The sequence below is a fragment of the Neomonachus schauinslandi genome, chromosome 6 (genome assembly GCF_002201575.2).
Source record: "Neomonachus schauinslandi chromosome 6, ASM220157v2, whole genome shotgun sequence".
In the NCBI taxonomy this organism is placed as follows: domain Eukaryota; kingdom Metazoa; phylum Chordata; class Mammalia; order Carnivora; family Phocidae; genus Neomonachus; species Neomonachus schauinslandi.
In genome coordinates, this window is record NC_058408.1 from 6,523,740 (window position 1) to 6,548,393 (window position 24,654).

General features: G+C 41.0%; 1 protein-coding gene across 4 annotated transcripts in view; it reads left to right on the top strand.

The window, feature by feature from the left end:
* The window catches only part of UAP1 (UDP-N-acetylglucosamine pyrophosphorylase 1), a 36,574-nt gene extending 20,531 nt beyond the window's left edge, over positions 1–16,043 (top strand). The window contains exons 5-12 of one of the 4 annotated variants that reach the window (XM_021698472.1): positions 238–410; positions 5,807–6,000; positions 7,099–7,239; positions 8,048–8,236; positions 9,297–9,347; positions 13,107–13,173; positions 14,246–14,360; positions 15,723–16,043. In XM_021698472.1, coding sequence (XP_021554147.1) covers positions 238–410; positions 5,807–6,000; positions 7,099–7,239; positions 8,048–8,236; positions 9,297–9,347; positions 13,107–13,173; positions 14,246–14,338 — 908 coding nt within the window. In that variant the 3' untranslated portion in view covers positions 14,339–14,360; positions 15,723–16,043. Of the gene's footprint in view, positions 1–237; positions 411–5,806; positions 6,001–7,098; positions 7,240–8,047; positions 8,237–9,296; positions 9,348–13,106; positions 13,174–14,245; positions 14,821–15,722 lie in introns of those variants that run through there. The other 3 variants (XM_021698471.2, XM_021698473.2, XM_021698474.2) reach the window with 3 other exon arrangements.
* The last annotated feature ends 8,611 nt before the right edge of the window (positions 16,044–24,654 follow it).

Here is a 24,654-nt window from a genome sequence, read left to right on the forward strand (position 1 = left end):
CTACATTAATAATGTTATTTTCTCGATACTTATGTTAAATTACTTTCAAAGTCACGTAGTATTATTTTTTGACACCTGAGTTCTTCCTTATGGGTATTTATTTTTCTTGGCCCTGTGATGTAGAACTGCTTTTCAGAGATCTTCGCCCCTTTGGAAACATTAACCCCAGTAAACCAGTTTTGGATTACCTTCATAATGGGTTTGGTGTACTACTAATGGGCTGTTTTTATTTCCCAGATGGGAATGGTGGTCTTTATCGGGCTCTTGCAGCCCAGAATATTGTGGAGGACATGGAGCAGAGAGGCATTTGGAGCATTCATGTCTATTGTGTTGACAACATCCTAGTAAAAGTGGCAGACCCACGGTTCATTGGATTTTGCATTCAGAAAGGAGCGGACTGCGGTGCGAAGGTAATGCCTTTCTCAACTTAGTGAGGCCATCAGTGAGCTTGTTCTGTCAGCGTATACATTCCAGGACACGAACTAGAATCATCAGGGTGATTTGAATATGTTAGAACCATTTTCTCTCTAAAGTACCCCCCGCCTACTCTTTCTCTTAAATTGGCAGCATTTGATTCTGGAAATACTGTTGTATGCTTGTCCATTACAAGTAAGAGTTTAAAAATATGTGAGGATGGGGCGCCTGGGTGGCTCCGTTGGTTGAGTGTCCGATTCTTGATTTTGGCTCAGGTCATGAGATCAAGCCCCATGTCAGGCTCTGCGCTCAGCGTGAAGCCTGACTGAGATTCTCTCTCTCCCTCTCTCGTTGCCCCTTCCCCAATTTGCTTGTGCCTACGCACACACGCGCTCTGTCTCTGTCTCTCTCCCACTCGAATAAGTAAAATCTTAAAAAAAAATATGTGTGGATGATTTGTAAGTACCTGGGAAAGTGGATGATTATCACTAGGCCTGGGATGGATTCATTAGTATCAAGTTGTATTTGGTGAGGTTAATCCACTTTCTTCCTATGACAGAGTTGCTGGAGTAGGAGGTAAGGGAAATATGGAGGGAACAGCAGATCGAGACTTTAGCAAGGCGTTTGACAAGTCACCTCATGATAGTCTTACGATTAAGATGGAAATGTGCAGTCAGGGACAGTGAAGGAGATTGATAACTTTGACCACAAATGTACTGATAGGAAGATAGAGGGAGGTGATTCTTTTCAGTGTTTTTTTAGTTGCATAGATGATGATGTAGGAGACTTGCCTTTATGGTAGCTAACGAAATATATCTAGGAATAAAAGAGAACATGAAAACACTTTGGAAGATTTACTAATATAAATACTGCTTTTCTGGAAGTCTGTAAAACTATCAGTTCTCACCAAATTAAAGTATAACACAATTTTGATCAAAGCCCCAATGAGACTGTTTTGGGGGACACTTAACAAAATGATTGTAAAGTTTAGAAAAAACATGTAAAGGTGGTCAGGACAATGCCGAGAAAAGGTGATAAGGAAGAGGGTTGGAGACAGTCTACCAGGTACTAAACTGGGTTGTAAATAAAAAATAATTCGGAGTGTAGTACAAAAACCAAGATAAATGACAGATTAATGGAACAGACTAGATCTGTCAGAAATAAGTCCATGTATATATAAGAATGCACTATATAAAAACATGGCATTTCAAATCGGTGGGGGAAATGAATGAGATAACTGACTAAAAATAAAGTCTCTCCCTCAAAGCTCAGAGAAAAATCAATTTCAAATGGATTACAAAGTTAAATATTAAAAAAAAACCCATAAAGATTTTGAGAAAATTGAGAATAATTTTACAATATTGACATGAAGGGAAGACCTTTCTGCCAGCAGCAAAAACCATACAATACAGGTTTCTGACAAAAACAAATTAGATATAAATTTTAAATATTTGGATTTAAAAAGGAGAACTGCCATAAAAGACATACCATAGCCTTGGTTGGAAATTTTCTGTTATAAAGTTGTCATTTCTCTTAAAATTATCTGTAAATCTATGGCAAAGTCATAAAAGCTGGAGTTAACAATTTACCAGTGCAGGTTTTGTGAGATTAAGCTGGTGGACCTAATAAGACTCTTCTGGACTCTGAAAATAAAAAAGTTGGTTTGGTTATTTAAGACCTCTCTCTGTTCTAATACTCTATACTGTAAATAGCTATTAAATTGTAATAGAAACAGTACATTGTTAAGTAGCTACTAAGCTTTAAAAAAAACGAACTAGCCTGTATTTCTGACTTTGCTCCGCTTGGTGTCACTCTTCATTCTAAATCAGAAACTTAAATTTTACTGCTCTGAGCTTCAAGTCCATTCAAATTCCATCTGGTCAACCCCTTCAGTCTCAGAAATGAGCACCCTGAGTGAGTTCTAAGTGAGTTCCAGGCTCAAGGTCCTTCATCACATTAACAGAAGCAGGATTAGAATTCATGTTTCCCAACTGCTAGCTTTAGGATATCGCATTATAAAACCAAGCTCTTTAGATTGATTATGCTTTTGCTGACAGCTTAAAAACTAAATTAGTGTGCTAACTTTTGTGAGTTTACTGGTCACACGGGAGATACAGGTGTAAACAGTCACCCTTCACCACCTGTGGGTTTTCCAGGCGTCTCGGGCTTCCTGCTCAGCTCTGTATCTGGCATATAGGGTAGAAGTCACTCGATGAGCGACTACATAGTCAGATGGAACCGAAATATGGCAAGAATGGTACACGTTAAAGACTTTCAGAAATGTTAGAAACCATTTATGTAATCTCTCCTCCCACCCTTTTAATTTTAATTGCAAAATCAAGTTATCAAAATTATTTTTAAGAACACCTAAATTAGGGAGAAATTCGTAGCGTGGTAGTAGAATAATTTGTCTTACTTCTTTCAAAGGCTCTGGTCTTTGTGAATTAAGGAATTAAGTATTTTCTATGGAGCAAAAGCCTTGAGAAAAGGCGGAGAGTGCAGGGGTTTGCAGAAGTACAAAGCTAAAAGGGTAGGAACCACTGTTAATTAAAGGTCACTTTGTAAAGCAGTTACAGTAACAGTGACATTAAAGTGTTACTTTGAACTCAGCTTTTCAGGATTGAAGTTGGAGAAAATCAAACAAACTTCTTAATTTTTTTTTTTTTTTTTTATTTTTTTTTAAAGATTTTATTTATTTATTTGAGACAGAGAGAATGAGAGACAGAGAGCATGAGAGGGAGGAGGGTCAGAGGGAGAAGCAGACTCCCTGCCGAGCAGGGAGCCCGATACGGGACTCGATCCCGGGACTCCAGGATCATGACCTGAGCCGAAGGCAGTCGCTCAACCAACTGAGCCACCCAGGCGCCCCAAACTTCTTAATTTTATACTGTATAACTTTCTGTGTAATATAAACTTGACTTCCAGCTTACGCAGTTTACAAATGCTTTCTTTTGTAATCCAGAGTTTTATGATATTTGGAGGCTCCTAGTTGTCATAGAAGTAAATCTTTCAGGGGCGCCTGGGTGGCTCAGTTGGTTAAGCATCTGAATCTTGATTTTGGCTCAGGTCATGATCTCAGGGTCGTGAGATCGAGCCCTGCATTGGGCTTTGTGCTGGGTGTGGAGCCTGCTTGGGATTCTCTCTCCCTCTGCGGGGAAGATAAGTAAAAAAAGAAGTAAATCTTTCACTGACAGATTAACACTTGGGCAGTGTAAAGTGTGAATATGCTTAGTTTGTTATCTATGGCTGGTCAGGAGTAGAGGCCTGTGGAAGTGACTGGAAAATAAACCGTGTGTGTGTGTGTTTGTGTGTGTGTGAATGAGAGGAATCTATTCCAAATTCCCTGTCTAGTGAGACCCCACTGTGGAATATGTGAAGTGAGGGGTGGTGAGGAGTTGATCGTTGCAAACAGGTCTGTGATTGATTTAAATCATTTCGTTGTGGGTTTCCCCCCGGTTTAATTCACTTCCTTGGGAGAAAGTTTCTCTTTATGAATGCTGCGCTCCTTTCAGGATGGCACACTGTGAAGCTACACGGCCTCCTTGCGCACCCAGGAGCCCTGGCTCACTGCGCTGGACGCAGGGCCTGTAGCTCTCGCTGCTGTGTAGCTGAAGTCAGCGGTAGTGGCTTTATTGTCTGGAGGAGGCTGCTGCCTGCTGTGTTTATTTTAAAAAATCCGTTGTTGAAGAAAAGTTTTAGCTTTACTGATGTAATTTCTTAGGATAGACTTTTCAAATTGGGGACAGATTTTTCAGACTACTCTGAAGCATGCTGAATTGCTCACTGAACAGGGCAAACAAAGCAGGATCTTTAAATGCTTGTTATCGTTTGATTGTTCAGTTGGATATTCATCTCATCTGAAACTTGATTTTATATTAGTGTATCACATACAGTTCTTCGGTAATTTTCTTCTAAACAGTTTAGGCCGGTGCTGTGTTGGATAGGGTGGTGGGGTATCAGAGTCACTTGTGAGGGTTTTTTTAATTACATACTCTATATTTCCTTGTGATTTCTTTTTTAAAGATTTATTTATTTATTTATTTTAGAGGGGGGCGTGGAGACCATGAGCCGGGAAAGGGGGAGAGGGAGAGGCAGAGAATCTCAAGCAGACTCCACACTGAGTGTGGAGCCCGACGTGGGACTCAGTCTCATAATCCATGAGGTCATGACCTGAGCCAAAATCAAGAGCCAGCCTCTTGACCGACTGAGCCACCCGGGTGCCCCTTTTTTTCCCTGTGATTTTGATATACACCTTTCTCTCCACTTCTCCACCAGCTTAGAGCCATTGTTAGATTATCAAATCACTGGTTTTCAGACTTTTTTTTTTTTTTAAAGATTTTATTTATTTATTTGAGACAGAGAGAATGAGATACAGAGAGCATGAGAGGGAGGAGGGTCAGAGGGAGAAGCAGACTCCCCGCCGAGCAGGGAGCCCGATGCGGGACTCGATCCAGGGACTCCAGGATCATGACCTGAGCCGAAGGCAGTCGCTTAACCAACTGAGCCACCCAGGCGCCCCAGACTTTTTTTTTAAAGCATAGAATCTCTTACTTCAAATAAAGTCTAGCATGCAAAACAGCTAAATATTGGGTGGGCTTTTCTGATTGAAATTGGAGCCAGATTGAAGTGACTTGCCTGGTCTAAGGCCCCCTACCTCCTGGCCATCTCCCGGAAAAACAAGGAAAATGATGTATTCATGAATGAAAACGAAAGAAACACCATTTTCTTTCTTTCATTTTTTTTTTTTTAAGATTTTATTTATTTATTTGACAGAGAGAGAGAGCACAAGTAGGCAGAGCGGCAGGCAGAGGGAGGGGGGGAAGCAGGCTCCCCACTGAGCAGGGAGCCCGATGTGGGGCTCCATCCCAGGACCCTGAGATCATGACCCGAGCCGAAGGCAGATGCTTAACTGACTGAGCCAACCAGGCACCTGAAACACCATTTTCAAATGAAATAATGATTTGGACAGTACCAAATGAGAGGCAAAATGCCTTACCTTTGTCTTGTGAATCCCAGAGAAATTTCATTTCATTTATTCTCAAAGCAGTTGAGTGTAGTTAAGGATAAATTAATTAAAATAAAACATATTTGGGGGGAGGTAGACTCCTCATTTAATTATTCCCAGTCCAGTGTGATTTCCTCTGGGCTCTGTGTGTATGATGAAATTTCTATTCCATAGTTTCATTAGGTGATAAATAGGAAGGAGGTAATTTACTTCATTTCCAGTTGGACAGTAGTCTGTCAAAGAATAGAAAGATGGACAGGTGGTTGTCCACAGTTAAAGGTTCCTTTGCCTTAAAGACAATATAAGCAAAACTGCAGATGTGGCCTTTGGAAATGGCCAGTGTAGCATTTGATTATATTTCTTCTCCTGCTGTCTTTCTTTGGGCAGGTGGTAGAGAAAACGAACCCTACGGAGCCAGTGGGAGTGGTTTGCCGCGTGGATGGAGTCTACCAGGTGGTGGAATACAGTGAGATTTCCCTGGCGACGGCTCAGAAACGAAGCTCGGATGGACGCCTGCTATTCAATGCAGGGAACATTGCCAACCATTTCTTCACCGTACCGTTTCTGAGAGATGTTGTCAAGTATGAGCAAGATGGGGGCTTTTAAAATTTTTCTTTTATCATTAATCAGGAACTGAGTCACTAGAGAAGTAGAAAGACACCCCAGGCCAAATTCTACAGAATTCATCTTCTCCCTTGAGGATCGCCTTTATCAAATGGAAATTTATCTCACATTTTAGTTGTTTTTAGGAAGATGCATTATAGGGTGTAGATTTGTAGAAGTCCGTTCTTCACTGCATTGCCTGCAGTCCAAAGCGCTTCTTCTTTTTCTTCTCTTCCTCTTTTCCCTCCAACTATGTTAGGTTCTGGTGAAGCAAAGAGTAAGAAATGAAACACGGTCTCTCTACCACAGTGGGAAACTTTAAAAAATGTAGATATCTGCTCTGCATCTACTGAATCAGAATTTCTGGTGGTAGATGCAGGTCATCTGTATTTTTGAAAACTGCCCACACAATTTTAATCAGTTCCCAAACTAGCATTTAGGAACTAGTGCATTAGAGGGTCAAGAAAAAAGAACTTGAGCCCTGGATGGAAATTAGCATGGTAGGATAAAAGAATAGAATAAGAGCTACTTTATTCTATCGGTTTGTTAAATGAAGGACAGTCTCACTATCTGCTTCTTCATTTGATAGCTTTTAGACATTCACGATGACAGTCTATTTTTAAAAAAGTTACTTAGCTTTGCTTTAGAATATTGACTCCAGTTCCAGAATATTTCCCATTCTACTCTGCGGTCTGTAACTGTGCCTTTAATTCATCCATAGTAACTTATTAATCCTCATCTTTCCATTCTACACTTCAAGGGCTCTCAGTTGGGAAAGTTGGGGCAAAGAGCAGAACATTTTACGGAAGACAGGAAAATTATGGGAGAGACATTGGTGTGAGCTGTGTGGTGTATATTCTTTAATGTGGAGATCATTACTGGGTTTTTTAAAAATTCAAGGAGGTGAATAGGGAAATCTCTTCTTCTAATATTTAAATATGAACTGAAACTTAGCAGATGTGCTTCACTTTGAAAATCTTAGTACTGGTGTCGATGCCTTTGTTCTTGGGTGTGATTATCAGATTTTCTGGCATTTTAATTTTGGAAAGTGATTATGTCTTTTTTTTCCTACTTAGTATTTATGAACCTCAGTTGCAGCACCATGTGGCTCAAAAGAAGATTCCATATGTGGATTCCCAGGGGCAATTAATTAAGCCAGACAAACCAAATGGAATAAAGATGGAAAAATTTGTCTTTGACATCTTCCAGTTTGCAAAGTATGTTTTGAGTAGCAAGAGTAAGGTTAGATACGGGTCTTGAAATGTTGCTTTTTACTCTGTTAGGCAGGACTCTGTTTTTAGGAGATACTGGGTAGCATGTAGTCAGGTATGGTGTTCTGATTGTGAGTGTACTGTCTAGACTCTTTATCATTCTCTAGTATGCGACCACCAACCTGGGAGTATGGTGTGAGTTGCCTGTGAGTATGTTTCCTTCATGTTGGTTAGTCCGTTATCTGACTGACTGTCCTGCAAAACTGTGAAATTTTGTTAAAATTGTCACTTCTTTTGGCTAAGAGACTAAAAAGGTTGAGATAGAGAATTGGCCCACTTTGTGTGTAGGATGCCTTCCGGACCTGTGAGTAAATGTTTCAGGGAACATGGTTTTAAATTATATAGTTCTCCATCAAAGATCACATTTGCTGTTGAGGTATGTGTTTCAGTATGAAAATGCAGAAGACAAATTAGCTGTAAGATTAATCTTCCCATATGCATTTCTAAATCATCCTTTTTTTGCCTTTTTTTCCCCCCCAGAACAGATTCTAATGTAATTTGCATTAAGATTTCTGACCTTTCTGACTTGAGATGAAGTGTTTTATAGTTTGGGATGAAAATAATTTGTTATTTTGCACTGGAGAAGGGAATTCCAGCTTCCTTTAGTCCAGGGACGAGCTTTATTTCTTTTGGCACTCAGCTGAGAGAGAGCCTGTGAGATTGGGGACCAGAGGCTTAGCCCTGTAGAGAGGGTTGGAGTCGTGTTTGTAGTTTTACTTCATACTAGAGTGGTCTCTGTGTGGTTCCACTCTAGGAAGTTTGTGGTGTATGAAGTGCTGCGAGAAGATGAGTTTTCCCCACTAAAGAATGCGGACAGTCAGAATGGGAAGGACAATCCTACTACTGCGAGGCATGCTTTGCTGTCCCTTCATCACTGCTGGGTCCTCAACGCAGGGGGCCACTTCATCGACGAAAATGGCTCTCGCCTCCCAGCCATTCCCCGGTAAGTCAGTGTCTCTTCTCCAGTGGGACAACGCTTCCTGGCCTTTTCTTCTTGGACCTGTCTCCCCTCTCTCTGATATATTCCCACATCTTTTTAAAAAAAGCAGAAGACTGATGTGGGCAGTTCCTGCTGTGAAATAATCTGGCCCATTACAGAGAGAATGATCGCTTTACTTCCCCATAGAGAGGAATCCTCTGTTTTGGACACACGTCCACCTGAGCAGCGTATGAGTCCCGCTGAGGGGTGCTCAGGAGGCCGTCCTGTTGGTGCGTCGTGGGTAAAGGCCGTCAGGTGCGCAGGCCCCGAGAGGGAGAGGACTGGGCGCGGTCGCTCGGCTCTGTGTGCGTGGCCCCCCGCGTGCCCCCCCCCCCCAGCCGCACACCCGCTGCCCGCAGGCCTCCTGGGGACGGGAGACAGGCCCTCGCTCTTCTTTCTGTGACGCTTTCACCGTCACAGAGGGGAGATGCCGGCAAGGGAAGGGGATGGCACTTACATTCCCAGGTACTCAGACTTCACACATGTTTTGGCATTTTTAAAACTTAAAAAAAGAAGGTCCTTCTAGCTCTTTAAATCTGAGATAAAGCACTTTTAAGCTCAGGCTTCTGTTTTGTGAGCACCGAGAATTACCCCCTTGTAAATCCTGTGGTATTTATGTACTTAGGTCAGAAACGTTCTGCCAGTCATTTCTGTGTTGAGGACGAAACGGCTGGCTGCATGCCCAGGGGCGCTTGCATGCCTCGGTGCACATTAGGGCCCTGGGCCTTGGAGCTCCCTGGCCATGCCTGTGTTTTCCCGGGAAGGAGCTGCGGTAAGCGGCCTCTGTCCAGAGCCACTCTCAGGCTCTGACTCGCCTGCAAGCCTGCTCCTTTGCACGTCAACGTTGTCCTCACGCTTCATCGTTGGCCATTGAGTTCGTTTTGGCCCCTTCCGATTTCCTTTGCCAAGTTTATAATTTACCATAAATACATGCCTTTCGGTCAAGTATATTTTGCAATTCCACTTCATTGTTATTGTTTGATTTGTTTTCCATTCCCATTAATGCTTATTTATTCCTACATAGCAGTGCTACAAATGGAAAGTCAGAGACCATCACAGCTGATGTCAATCTCAAGTAAATATCCCAGCCTGCCTGCAGTGCATGGTGTCGGGGCTCTGCTTCCCTCGGTACTAACTGGCATCGTAGTTTAGCGCTCTGCCTCTTGGTGGTCTGCGGGGGCGGGGTGGATGGCCGCAGCTTTGGTGGGGGTGGACTGTGCTTCCTTGGTGGCAGGTATCTCTCTGGATGCCACTAACTCAGAGTTTCGGTGCATGCTGGAAATGGGGAACATGCTTTACTAAAGAACCTGTGGATGTTTGAGCCTGTAGGGACAACTTGACGAGTGATAGGTAGGGTGTCGGGCAGGCTCCAGGCCAGGGAGAACAAATTCAGATTGCAGCAGAAGCTAGAGGAACCTCACCTTTGGAAGCTGTGTCTTACTGGATTGGATATATGTTCTCAGTAGGAAGGCTGACTGCCTCTAACATATCTGATGGCTCCTCATGTGGAGAAAATGATTCTCTTAATGTTTTCTCATCCTGACAGCTCCCTTCTCGGTGTTAATTTTAGTCTGTTACTGTCTTGCTCCCAAGGAAGGAAGCTTTTTGTCTGAATGGCAGATAATTTTTAGCTGGAAGTAGCACATATCCTGTCTCACCTGGGTACTGACAGAGTTTGAAAAAGCCATTATCCTTACAGCTAAAGAGACAGCTTGAGGTTCTTGCTACATTTGAGAAGTTACTAGTTTAGTTGGAATTTTAAGTTTTGAAGATAATTTGGGAAATGTGTACAAGGCAAAGGATCTGGAGATGTCTCAGAAGTAGAGTAGCAGGGATGTCATTTTCGTCCCTCTAATCTGCCCCCCCTCCCCCGCCTATGCCACTCACTTTTGCCCCATGGAGACAAGTGCCTGTGGGTGGCAGTGTTTCCTGTGTGTGGCCCTGTCTTGTAGACAAGGAAGTGGACTCACAGATCCGGTAGTTTCTTAGAGGAGCCCTGGGTGACTGTGGGCCCTTGTGCCGTGAGAACCTGGACACAGACCACTTTGTTATTTTCTGTCCCATCCATCATTTTTAATACATGGAGGCAAGTTGCTTTTAGAATTTGAGAAATGGATTTTTGACCCCAAATTTCCTTCTCACTGAGCCATGCTTTTAACCTCAAAAGTGAAATGGTTTCTTAATTATACTAAGTGAAATCAACAGCCAGCTGTCTCAGCAAAGATACAAAATGTTTTAAATGTTAGTTCTGTTTGCATTCTCTTATTTAGTACTTCCCCCCCCATTTACTTCGTTTTAGCCATTTGCAGAATAATTAAACTGAAATCAAAATTTGGCCCCAAATGAGATCGCGGACTTAAGAATTTAAGCAGGGACTATTTCTATCTCTAAAGGATGCCCACGAGAGTAGAAAAAGATTACTTAAAAGTGAGAGATGACAAGAAAGTACTTTGTATAAAAGGGGGAGGAAACAGCTGGGAGATAATTCTCAAAGAATGGAAGCAAGCTTGCTGAGTTTTGACCAAGTGACATTATTTTTATTTTTTATCTTAGCATTTATGGAACAGTTAGTTACTGAAAGTATGCTTGGCTGAAGAATTGAGGGATAATATGTTACTGGTTTAAGTTGCCTGTCTCCTGAGATTTTGCATTTGGTGATGGTAACTTCTGTCTTTTCTCCTTCTGGGCATCCAACCTTGTTTATTAAGAGTGACTTTCTTAGTTTCTTGCAGTATCTTTTTGGAGAAGTTATATTTTGGTTAGCCATGTGTTCCTTGGGTTCAAAACCACCTTCTGATCCTGGCACACCAAATCCCTCAGGGCTTCTGGTGGGACTGGGCTGTCTAGATCTTATCAGTGGAATGGGTCCTTATTTTTCCCATTTGGTTTAATATGAGTCCAAGCTGCCCCAAAGGGTCTGGACCAGATTTCTTGAGCTCTGTTGATAGAATCTAACACACACCTGGACAGAAGTGTGCCCCATCTTTAATTCGTCTTTTCTCCAAATTAGTCTGTCATCCGTCTACCCCCCATAGTTCATTCATTTATTCAGCCAACAAACATTTGTAGGCCTCCTCACAGACCTACAGTACTGCTACTGTCTGGGTGCTGGAGTAGCTTACACAAGAGAAAGGAGTCATTTCTTACAGGCTACTGGGAGGTCAGGATGCATAAAAGTAACATCATCAGGCAGTATGTGTTTATGTGTTAAATATATGATACAAGTAATAATTTACTATGATTTAGGAGGCAGTGACTTAGCAGATGTCTATTAAATTTTTTTTATAGAAGTAAATGAGAGTTATCACTATGAAATACAATGGTCAAAGAAAGGGGGGGCTGGCATTTTAAATCTTGGAGGATGGCTATAATTTGGATAGTCCAGATTTTTATTTGACCATAGTTGAGAATGACTTGGAATAATCCAAAGTGTGGGCAGCTGGCCTGGTTTGAGTGGAAAGTAGTGGGACAAGTAAGTGGGAGTAGGATGTAGAGCACCCTGAATTCAAACAACATGGTTCTGTTCAGAGGAAGTTTGGGCATCGCTAAACTCAGAAGTCCTGTGATTTTGTTGATTTCACCAAAGCTTCAGATACATATTTGGTAAAACAAAGGACAGCTACAAGTTGAGGCTATAAGAGACTAGTTTTTTGTTTGTTTTAAGAGAGAGGGCATGAGCAGGAGGGGAGGGGCAGAGGGAGAGGGAGAATCTTAAGCGGGACTCAAGCCCAGCCAGCCTGGAGCCCAGTTCAGGGCTCGATCCCATGACCCCGAGATCATGACCTGAGCTGAAATCAAGAGTTGAATGCTCAACTGACTAAGCCACCCAGGTGCCCCGAGACTAGTTTTTGTGTGCTCTGTATCCTACTGGTGGAAAAACCTACAGATCTAATGCCTTTAAGCATATTAAAAACACTATTTATTGACTTTTATATTAAAAACTTAGAAACTTTTAGAAACTCAGGATTGAGTGGCTATATGTGTTAGAATGTGACCTGGAGGAAGGGTCCTGGGATCGAGCCCCACATCTGGCTCCCTGCTCAGTGGGAAGCCTGCTTCTCCTTCTCCCACTCCCCCGCTTGTGTCTCTCTCCCTGTGTCTCTCTGTCAAATAAATGAATAACATCTTAAAAAAAAAAAAAAAAGAACAGTACTGTCCAGTAGAACTTCCTGTAGGGAAGGAAATACTCTATAGCTCTGCTCTCCGAGTTGGCAGCTACTGAGCACTTGAAATGTGGTTTTTATGACTGAGGAACTGAATTTTAAAATTTTAGTTCATTTAAAAAATTTTAATTAATTTAAGTTTAGGTAACCACATGTGGCTAGTGGCCAGTGTATTTTGGATAGTGCAGCTTTAGAACGTTTGTCCATAGTAGTATTTAAACTCTCAAGGTTGTGGCAAGGATTGAAAGGAAATAGGAAGGATTCAAAGTAGCTAACAGTGGGCCTGAACCATAGTTTATATTCCATAAATAGTCCCTTCCTTATCACATTAAAAGTTGGAAATGATAAAAAATGAGATGTACATTAGCAGATAAGTATATCAGTATACCTACTGGTGATTACTGGCACTTGCCCCGGATAGTGTCTTCTGCACTTGATCTTAGCCAAAAGGCCGAGAAGCGATCCAAATAGTGTCTTCTGGACCACGACAAATTCATGTTTACTTGATGCTCAGGGAATTTGGTGACCATCAGGATAGAGTCTTTTCTGTTTGTCTAACTGGGAGAATTTGATTATCTGCAAGCTTCTCAGAGGAAAGTGATGGTCTGTACTTTCACTCTGGCAATAATGTGAGAAGCAAAACCTTTAACATGTTTGCTTTTTTTTCTTAGCTTGAAGGACGCCAATGATGTACCAATTCAGTGTGAAATCTCTCCTCTTATCTCCTATGCTGGAGAAGTAAGTTCGATTTGTTTTTTCCCTGTTCTTTTAAAAGTAGAATCCAGAGACTGTTTCATATTTAAGTAGAATTGCCCATTTCCCAGTGCCCTGCCCTGCTGATCCTGGGAATGAACCAAGAAGTTGCATTTGTTCTGAAATTTTTTTTTTTTTTTTTGAGAATTCTTGTTACAGCTTTGCATCTGTCCCACAAGTGGGTTAGTTGCCATGAACAGAATGTTTAATATTTTATCCATTTCATTGACATATCGAAATGCAGTGGTCTTTCAAAAAAAATCAGCCTTGTGTTTTAGATAAATCATCTAGTTCTTTTTTTTTTTTGATTGAAATATAGTTGACCCACAGTGTTAATTTCAGGTGTGCAACATAGTGATTCCCCAAGTCTACACATTCCGTGCTCACAAATGTAGCTACCATCTGTCACCACACAACGTGATTATGGGATCACTGACTATATATATTCTCTAGGCTGTGCCTTTCATCCCCATGACTTATTCATCCCGGAACCAAAAGTCTCTGCCTACCACTTTCCTTCACCCATTTTGCCCATCCCCTTATCCCCTCCCCTCTGGCCACCATCAGATTGTTCTCTGTATTTATGGGTTGTCTGGCTTTTTAAAACGTAGTATAATTTTTCCTCTCAAAGGGTTATTTTGTTCATACACTTGGTACTCTCACTTTTAAGACTGGGAGATTTAGGCGTTCCTACTCTTCTAATTAATATTTTTTCTGGAGATTCTTGTCAGATTGCTTAATTTCCGCATCACAGACAGCCACACTGCTTAGAAAGTTAACTCTATTGGGTAATGGTGATAGGAAGAATGACTAACATCTTATTAACTTTAGAAATTATAATCAGAGTAATTTTCCTATCTTTGTTGTTTATTTTATGCTTCTATAAATTGGTCATTAAGCTCAGTTTAAAAAGTATACGAATAGGTTTTATATTCTACATCTCATCCAACTTTTTGGCATCTATGCTTTAAATCTTTATTATAGTCACTAAGTCCAGTCTTGTATGACTAGTGCCCACTAATTTTCTAACTATGTTTCATTTTAACCCTTTTTTCAGGGAATAGAAAGTTATGTGGCAGATAAAGAATTCCATGCACCTTTAATCATTGATGAGAATGGAGTTCACGAGCTGGTGAAGAATGGTATATGAACCAGAAACCAAGTTCACCACAGTAAGAATAGCTTTTATTTTTGATAGACCAACCGTGAACCTCAGGACCTCTCCTGGAATACTCACGTTTGAATATCCACAGGGTTTCACCTTGCTTGTTGAACTCTTACAACTACTCCATATTCCCCAAGATCCAGATGACCAAGCTTCAGAAAGCATTTTTATGATTTTCAACTCATTGAAGGTCTTATTTATATTTTTTAACTGTGTGATTTTTTTTCCAAGCCAAGGAAAACATTGGCCATCCAGGAAATTTCCTACAGCTTGGTATGGTCAGGGTGTTCAACATCACTGTACTTGGAGCTGGAAACATTTATTTTCGAAGTTGTACATAGTAATAATATGTCCTTGTATGTGTTGAAAGGTTTCTATGGTACTAAAAGTTTGTTTTATTTTATCAAAAATTAAATTTTTTTAAGAAAATAATTGGACAGTAAAATAAACATTTCTTCTTGTCTCTGGAGTGTCATTTGTACCTTGAGGAAGTTATTCCACTAGGAAATATGAAACTTGGGAGAAACTTTGAGATAGTACAAGAAACCAAATTGGCACTCCAGGGAGATGGTGGCCCCACAGGTTTTGAAGGAATCCCTATCTTTGGATTGTATCCTCCTATCACTTTATAACAGTGGCTCTGAACCAGAGATGACATGCCCCCTGCAAGAGGCATTTGGCAATGTCGCAACCGAGATGGTGGGATGGTGGTTCTGACGTGTAACGAGAGAGGCCAGGGATGATCCTAGACGTCCTGCGGTGCAGAGGGCAGACTCCCGCAGCAAAGAATTATCTGGCTCACACTGTCAGTACTGTTGAGGTTGAGAAACCTTGTTTCATATCATTGGTTTATTCTCTTACCCAAATATGTGGTGGCACTTAGGAATTCAGAAGAACACAGTTCTGGCCTTTCCCCCGGCGAGTTAATCACTCCCACTTCAGGTTTTCTTTGTTCATCTAGAGGATGAAAAATCGGCGAGGTGGGGTGGGGGGGGGGGGGGGGTTCCTTAAAATATGTGCCATAGATCATTGGTCATTAGTAAGGGTTAAAAATGTAGTTTGCATGAAAATATTGAGCTTTATAAGTGCATTTTATATAGCATTTAAGTATTGACCAAAGCATAAAATTTAACTTCTGAATAAATGAAAAATTCTAAAGATTATGTCTAGAGAAGAAATTAGTCAATTTTATCTTTCACTGACCAGTTGTCACTAGATGGAATGTTATAGGTGGGTCTTTTCTCTCTGAAAGTATAGATTTTAAGGATCACTTTTTAGAAAGTATATGATATTTGTATCTAAATTTATTTTTTGTCCTAAGGTGTAGGTAGTGTGTCTAGCATATTTTCTCTTTTTATTTCAATAACAGCCCAGTTTTGCTGTTGTTGTCCATTCCATTTCTCAAAAAGACTTGTGAGGTTTGGGTTCTCCATCAGAACAAGCTCCACATCGATCGTGAGGACAGAACCACAGGGTGGTAGCACCTGAACGGTACGCTTCATTTCCTTTTTTCTGGACCTTCATCTGCGGTTTCCCCTCTCCCCATCTTTAAGCTTGCACCAAACCAGGAAGGGGACGGCGGGCGGCATGAGATGGGGGTCGTGGCTTTGCTGGAGAAGAGTGGCGGCCCAGGGACACTGGGTCCAGTGAGGGTGGAGAGTGGTAGCCTCGGGGCTGTGAAATTACCAGGTGGCAGCATGATGCACCTTCAGGAATCCTTGTTGAATAATCGTTCTAATTCGGAAAATACAGAATTGGGTAAAATGGTTATAAAAATATGAATTAGAGTCATTTGGCAGCAGTGTGGTAGAATTTACATGAGAGTTAATCTCTTCGAGTCTGGTTGAAATCACCCTTGCAAATGTGTCAGGAACTTTACTGATAGTCACAAATGAACATATATTTGATTTTTGTTCCTCAGTTTCCCTCTTGCTTCTTGAAATTGATCCAGTTTTGACATCTATAAAGGAATTACTAGGGACATTTACAGGAAGATGAACAAAAAGAATTTTATTTTCCAATTTCTAGCCCTTCTCTCCCACAAAATTTGGGCTGTTATTGGCAACAGTGTGGGCTCATTGCTAACCCAGCTTACTATCTGCAGTGTTTCCTCTTGATAATTCGTCATGGTATGGTCAGATCTCAGTTATCCAGATAAAATGAGGCAAGGAAAAAGGCATAATCCAAGAGAGTGACTAAAACACAAGTCATTCTGTTGGCTTGGAAGTCTGTTTTCCTACTGGCCGAGACTGATGCTTTTGCACTTCATGGCCCTCTTGAGAACCCCAGTTTAGGGAAGGCATGTTGGGAAGTGATGGAGTGAGTCAGCCAATGAGGGCCGAGTGCAGATCACATGCCCAGCACTCTGGGCACACAGAGCCCTCTCCTTCCACAGCCTGCATTCTGGTTCAGGGGATAAAATGAACCCACTTAAACAAGGCAAAGATAATTTAGTACTAAAATGTAAGGAATCAACTTCAGTGGAAGTTAAACAAAGGTCATCACTATGAACTGGAGTTTGGTAAAGCAGAACTCAACAAAGAACCCTGTCATTTTGAGAGTAGAGCTACTATGCCTTTCTCAAATTAGGGTCAGAGGTTTATGTTCTAACAGAAAAAGGTACCTTAATAATTCTAACATGTATTATGAAAAACCAGTGAGGTTTTTACTAATCAGAACCATGTTTTGCTCATAGTAAGCTCTCAGATAATTTAACTCTGATCTATTGGATTTAGTTGCCTTAAAATCAAATGCATATTGTGATTCAGATACGGATTATTAAAGGGAGTTTGGTTATTGTGGGGAGAAGGGGTTACTTAGCTGCATCAGAGTTGCCAGGTGATGCCCAAGTTGTAGGGTTAGTGAACAGACCTGTAACAGTGATTTTCTGAGTGTGTTCCCCTGACTTGGGTACATCAGTGTCACCTGGAAACTTGTTAGAAACGCACATTTGCAGAATCCCTGCATCACACATTTGTAGGTGAGGCCTAGAAACTTGTGTTCACATGAACCCTCCAGGTGATTCTGATGTACACCAAAGTTTGGGAACCACCGCTCTAAGAAGGCCAACCAAAAGGTCAGGAGTGTTACAAAAAAGAACACACACTAGGGGAAAACAGAGAGGCCAGTGTTGTGAAGCCAGGAGTAGGGTAAGCTGGAAACCAAATAGGTATGTCTTATGTGAGCTTTACTCTGAAATACCGAGGGAGTGGTGCTGATGGTAGTAAGAGTGGAGATGGCGCTAGCAGGACCTGACCAGGACGGTTGGAATTGCTAGGACAGTGGTTTCTAAACACTTCGGATTCTCTGAATCGCTTGGAGAGATTAAAACAAACAAACACTCTAGTTGTAGAGGTGGTGATTCTCAGTCTGGTGAGAGCCTGAGTAGCTAATTTTATAAAAAGCACTAGATGACTCCAGAGTGCAGCTAGGGGTGAGAATCACGACTCGATTTAGAAATCAGCAGTCAAGGACGAGGGGAAAAGGAGTTTGGATGTGTTCTGGCTTTGAAAAATCAGACAAGGGAGGCGAAGAGTGAAGAACATTTCACTTGAGAAGAACAGCACAAACAGGAAAGGCAGCTGGGGCCCAGGAACACGTATTCTGGGGATGATTCCATTTTGCAAAGACCTCGGACTGCGGAAAGAACCACCCTAATTGGGCTCTTTCTAAATTGTATCCCTTCCGATTCATAGCATTTCCTAAAGCTAGAGTGAGGGTGGTGTAGGGGAAAAGAGAAAGTGAGTGAATAATTTGGTTTAAAAATAGGAGTTTCAGGCTGAATGAGAAATAAAAAGGAAAATACTGTGGTAAGGTGATGGCGTGACGGGTGGGTTTTTCCTCTGAATTTCATAAATCTTCGGATGATGCATTTTTTGGAATTTTATGATAAAAAGTTATATCTTTTGTAAAGGCTCAAAGTATAAATAAACCAAGGGTAGTCACATTAACCAGTTAGGTGCAGCTGCAAGAGGACTTGGGGGTAAAATTGGCTGTGGTGAGGTGGGGGGAGGGGAATACAGGTGTACCTTCAGATAACGGAATGTGGACAGGGCACCATTGGAGTGGGAGGCAACTCGGTCTTATATGCTGTTATCTCTGACCTTGGCTCTTACTTGGAGTGTCCTCAGTTGTGACTTATGATAATGTCTTAATTTGGAGGGACGTACAAAGCAAATATACTGTGTGAATTCAAGGTAATGCGCTTTGAGAGAAAGCTTTTCTGCAGGAGGCTTAACAGGAGTTCTCTGGCGGAATATATGAATTCAGGATTACGTTACACGCTCTTAAAGATGAGAGGCCTAAGAGGCTTGCCAAAAGCTCAGTGAGTCAGTGGTGACACCAAATATGTTTACATAGACAGTGTTTTAAAAGTTCTGAACCAAGTTAGAAGGACAACGTAAGAACAGAAAGTCTATTATTACAGTTTCATGACTCACGGTTTCCACATGCGCTCTCATTTCTATCTCAGTGATTCTACTTCTCAGGAAGTGTTCTTTCTCATTTTCTTCTAGTGGGCAAAGTTTTGTTTTGTTTTACACAATGATGTGTAGAACTCACAATGTACATATTTTACACAGCAAAATCTAGAGTAACATAGGTGATGTGTAGGAGATTGAACTGAGACTTGATAGATTTCCTTTTAAAGTTTAAAATTTCTCCTAATTTATATACTTCTAAAAGGATTGAAATTTGACAGAGATTAAATCTCATGAACATAACATAGTGAGTATCAAGTAGAGATAACTATGGCCCATACCTTAGGGCCCTTAACCATGTGCCAGGCCCTGCTTGAAGCAGTTTGTCTACATCATCTCATTTAATCCTTATTACTTTCCTATGAGGTGTGAACTTTTATTGTCTAGTTCATAAACTAGTGAGAAGCCGAGCTGGAAATTGAACCCAAAGTCTGAATCCAGAGACCTATTCTTTTTCACTTTTTTACTTAAAAATTTAAAATATACACAGTAGTAGAGAATAGAATAATGACCTGTTAGTTCTAACAGTTGACATTGGCCAATCCTGTTTCATTTAATTCTCACCTTCAATGCCCCCATGGAATTATTTTATAATCAATTCTGTGTGTTGGATGTAATACTGCAGTATACATTTAAGATAGAATCTTGTTTGTGCATATATATACACACAACTTAAAAACCTTAATAATTAATGCTTCTTTAACATCATCTGCCACGCACTGAATGTTTGTATCCCCCCCACCCTCCACCCCATTCATATGTTGAACACTAACCCTTAATGGGATATTAGGAGGTGGGGTATTTGGGAGGTCATGGAGGTGGAGTCCTCATAAATGGAATCAGTGTCCTTATAAAAGAGACCCCAGGGAGCTCCCTTATTGCTTCCACCATTTGAGGACACAACGAGATGATGACCATCCATCTGTGAACGAGGAAGTGGACACTCACCAGACACCAAATCTGCCAGTGCCGTCATCTTGGACTTCCCAGCCTCCAGGACCGGGAGAAATAAAGTTCTGTTTAGAAGTCACTCAGTCTGTGATGTTTTTGTTACAGGAGCCTGAATGGACTAAGACGTCATCAAATAAGATCCAGCAAGTGTTCAATTGTCCCTGAGTTGACATAAATTTCTTTTTAATATTGGTTCATTTGAATCAGGTTTTAAAGTCCACTTACTGTTTTGACTGTTATGTCTCTTAAATGTTTTTTAACTTGTGCAGGTCCTCCCTTTTTTTTTTTAATATATGTATTTATTTCTTTGGCAAAAACTGGTAATTCTTCCAGTGTTGTTTTGTAGATTTTGGATTTCATTTCCATGTTAACAGCTTCCTCTATCTTCCATATTTCATGAGAACTAGTTGTATCTGAGGCTTGATCAGTTTCAGGTTCATTTTTTCAGTTCTTAAAAACTTTATAGATGGTTCTGTGTATTTTCTATTGAATCTGACTGGAAGGCACTAAGTGTCTTTGTGACATGAAGATTGGTGTTTTGTTTTGTTTTTTAAGTTTTTATTTATCCGAAAGAGAGAGCATGAGCAGGGGGAGCCTCGGGGGAGAAGCAGGCTCCCTGCTCAGCGGGGAGCCTGACAGAGGGCTCGATCCCAGGACCCTGAGATCATGACCTGAGCCGAAGGTAGATGCTTAACTGACTGAGCGACCCGGGCACTCTGATTGGCATTCTTTTTTTTTTTTTTTTTAAAGATTTTATTTATTTATTTGACAGAGAGAGACACAGCGAGAGAGGGAACACAAGCAGGGGGAGTGGGAGAGGGAGAAGTAGACTCCCTGCTGAGCAGGGAGCCCGATGCGGGGCTCGATCCCAGGTCCCTGGGATCATGACCTGAGCCGAAGGCAGACGCTTAATGACTGAGCCACCCAGGCGCCCCTCAAGTCAGTGTTTTACTTGGTAAACATGTCTGAGACCATGCACCCCTGGCTGCTAAGCACCATGGCGGACAGGGCTAGAAAGGTAACAGCTTTATTTTGAGCAGGGGGCAAAGACAAGGCAGCACTTTATTCTGATTGGCATTCTTAACGTAGGCCTGATCCAGCCATCATAAAGTCCCCACCTACCTTTCATCTAATGTCTTAGCAACTACTGAGCCTGGTTCCAAGATCCATTATTTCATTAGGGGCTGAAAAATGAGATTTTCCTATCACTTCTTTTGTATTTATTAGCAAGAATTATTTATAAAGAAACACTTCCATCAATTGTTTGATTACCTAATATGGCAGAAGCAGGATAAATGCTTGAATGTTTCCTTTTACCAGTTTCCAGAATAAAGCGCTCTGCCCCAGCACTCTTCAAAGGTGGCCAGTGAAGTCCTGCCCAATCCTGAATATTATTATGAACTCAGTGATTTTTAAAAATATGTTTGATGTGTTTCCATCCATTACAGACATTATTAGTTTTGGCCAGTGAACCCCTCCGATTTGGCTCCTGTGTCCTGACATAACTCTAGTATTCCTTTGTAGCTTCTTTGCCTTCTGGTGTGGTAAGATGTCTCAGGATCAACTTGAACATTTCCAGACCTACCTTAGACAGATTTTTTTTTGTTTTTGAATACCAGTTTAGATATTTTATAAAATATATTAACTCATTTATTGTGACACATTTACTTTTTTGACTTTAGGGGAAATCCTTGCAATGAAAATTTAGATTTATAAATCCAAATTTGTTTAATTAAGTCTGCACTCTTGGACCACAGGGCTGAGACCACATTCTAGAAAGATCCAGTCCTCTTTGAGATGAGAGTATAAATAACGACTATAGTCAGGGGATGTGCCAGGAGTCAGTTTCTAGGAACCATGGTACCCACACTCTTCTCTCCATGTTCCCAGAGTCCGTGACTCAACCTAGTGCAAGTTGAATGTGGATAATTCCTACAAACTTCAAATGAGACTGTAAGCCCTTTCCAGAGAGAGGTACTCAGTGGTGCCCAGCACTGGAAGGGAGTCCAATTTGCCAAAGGAAGCCATTTCTCCAAAAAACTTTGGTTCCTTATAATAGGGTATGGTATTTAGATGCTATAATCTGGGCACTAGGAATATTGCTAGAGGTTTTAGGCCTTTTTAGAGGACTGAGCTAGAAAATACATCTTGTTTGTTTTGAAAAGGAAAAATATATGAGTTTATACTGATTAATTCCAATTTTTAAAAATAACGTACTTCTTTGATTTTATGTTTATATCTCTTTTTAAGATGAAAATCTTGGTTCCTAACAAAGTATTTGTTTTTTAAGATTTTATGGAGGGGGAGGGGCAGAGGGAGAAGCAGACTCCCCGCTGAGCAGGGAGCCTGATGTGGGGCTCAGTCCCAAGACCCTGAGATCATGACCTGAACCAAAGGCAGATGCTTAACCAACTGAGTCACCCATGAGCCCCTGTAATTATTTATTTTCAAAATATTACTGTGATGGTTAATTTTGTGTGTCAACTTGGTTGGGCCATGGTGCCCAGATACTTGGCCAAACATTATTCTGGATGTTTCTGTGGGGGTCTTTTGGGTAAGTTTAACATTTAAATTGTTGGGTTTTGAATAAAGCAGATTGGCCTTCACTAGGTAGGTGGGCCTTGTTCAATCAGTTGAAGACCTTAGTAAAACAAAGACTGACTTCTGGACAAGAAGGATTTCTGTTAGCAGATGGCCTTTGAACTTGAATTGCAACATTGGCTCTTCCCTGGGTCTCCAGCCTGCTGGACTAACCTGCAGATTTTGGACTTAACCAGTCTTCACAATTACAGGAGTTGATTCCTTAAAATAAATTTCTATATACCCACATCCTTTTGGTTCTTTTTCTCTGGAGCTTAAGGGAAACTTGTTGGAACTTCCATTTCTAATGAAGACGGAATAAACAGAGACTAGATTTCCCCTCCCATCTGAAACAACTGATAAACCAGATAAAATAAATGAAACAATGGTACTGAAGACATTGGACATCAGGCAATGAAGGTCTGTGATTCCTGGAAGACGGCACAAATGAAGTAAGCTCTATGGTTGTCCCAAGTTGCTGCCTGTAGAGAATTTTCAGGCCATACCACAGCATGGAGGAACCAGGAAATACCTGGCTATCTCCCTGAGTTGAGAGGATGGAGCTCGGGGAAGCCAAGGTGGCTAGAGTTCATAGGGTAGCATACTAGAGAAGAGAGAGGTGCGTGAAGAAAAGGCTAGAGGTCTGCAAAAGCACCCCTTTGAATATTCAGTTGAGTATGATCTGCATACACGTGTGTAAAGAAGCTATTTGTTTCCACATATAAGTGAAATCATGTAACATTTGTCTTTTTCTGTCTGAATTGTTGAATCACTAAATTGTGCACCTAAAAATGGGATATTGTATGTCAACTGTACTTCAATATAAAAATAAATGGTGAAGAACAAAACACTTGAGGCTGAGGAAAGAACTGTCTGAAAAGATTGAACAGTGTCTGGAGTGGAAAACCTCGTAATTCACAGGATGTTGGGTAGAGTACAAAGAAGGGACCTGCCTAGACTAAATGCAGTTCCTGTCCAACCTAACAAAGCTTAAAAACAAGGCCTGAAAGGATTAAACTGTTTCTGTGTAATTTAATGGTGCCTGTATTATTATTTTTTTATTGCTGCATACTACACATTTATTTTCTTACAGTTTCTAGGGATTAGTAATCCATGGAATGGCTTAGCTGGATGGTTCTGGCTCAGGTTTCCCGAGGTTGCAATCCGATAGCCAAGATGGCAATCATCTGTAGGTTTGACTAGGGCTAGAGAATCTGATGCTAATCTCACTCATATGGCTATTGGCAAAGGCCTTAGTGTATTCACCATGTAGGCCTCTGCATAGGGCAACTTAGGACATGGAAGCTGGCTTTTCTCAACATGAGTGATCCAAGCAAGAGAGAGAGCAAGCAAGATAGAAGCCACGGTGTTTTTTATAAGCTAATTTGTCAGAAGTGGCATAGCAACTCTTCTACAATATTGTATTGGTTAACTCAAGGGAGGCAGAGATCATTAGGCTGATCATCTTAGAGGCTGTCTACCACAAAGAGATGTGAAATTCTTTAAAAAGTTTTAGTAAATCGGGCGCCTGGGTGGCTCAGTTGGTTAAGCGACTGCCTTCGGCTCAGGTCATGATCCTGGAGTCCCGGGATCGAGTCCCGCATCGGGCTCCCTGCTCGGCAGGGAGTCTGATTCTCCTTCTGACCCTCCTCCCTCTCATGCTCTCTGTCTCTCATTCTCTCTGTCTCAAATAAATAAATAAAATCTTAAAAAAAAAAAAAAAGTTTTAGTAAATCAAATCTAGTGATCTGTAAAATGAATGATGTTTTATAATAAAGTGGAGTTTATCCTAGAAATGCATGGTTGGCTTAACATTTGAAAATCAGTTAATGTAATTCATCATACTAATAGACTAAAAAAGACAAATTACAGATTCAGAAAATGCATTTCACAAAATCCAACATTCTTTCTTGATCCAAAGTTCACTGTACTAGGGATAGAGGGATAAATGTTATAAACAAATATCACGTTTGTAGAACCTACAGCTTAATATCACACTTAATGGTGAAAGACTATACTTTACCCCCGAAATCAGGAACAGGACAATGTTTGTCCTTACTACTTGTATTCAACGTTGCATGGAAGTTTTAGCCAGTGCAATAAGGCAAGAAAAAGATATACAAGGCATACAGATTGGAAAGGAAGAAGTAAACCTATCTTTATTTGCAGATGACATGATCTGCATAGAAAATTCTATGGGATGTACACAAAAGTTATTAAAACTAAGTTGGTTTAGCAAGGTTGTAGGGTACAATATAAATATACAATAACTAATTGTATTTCCATATCCTA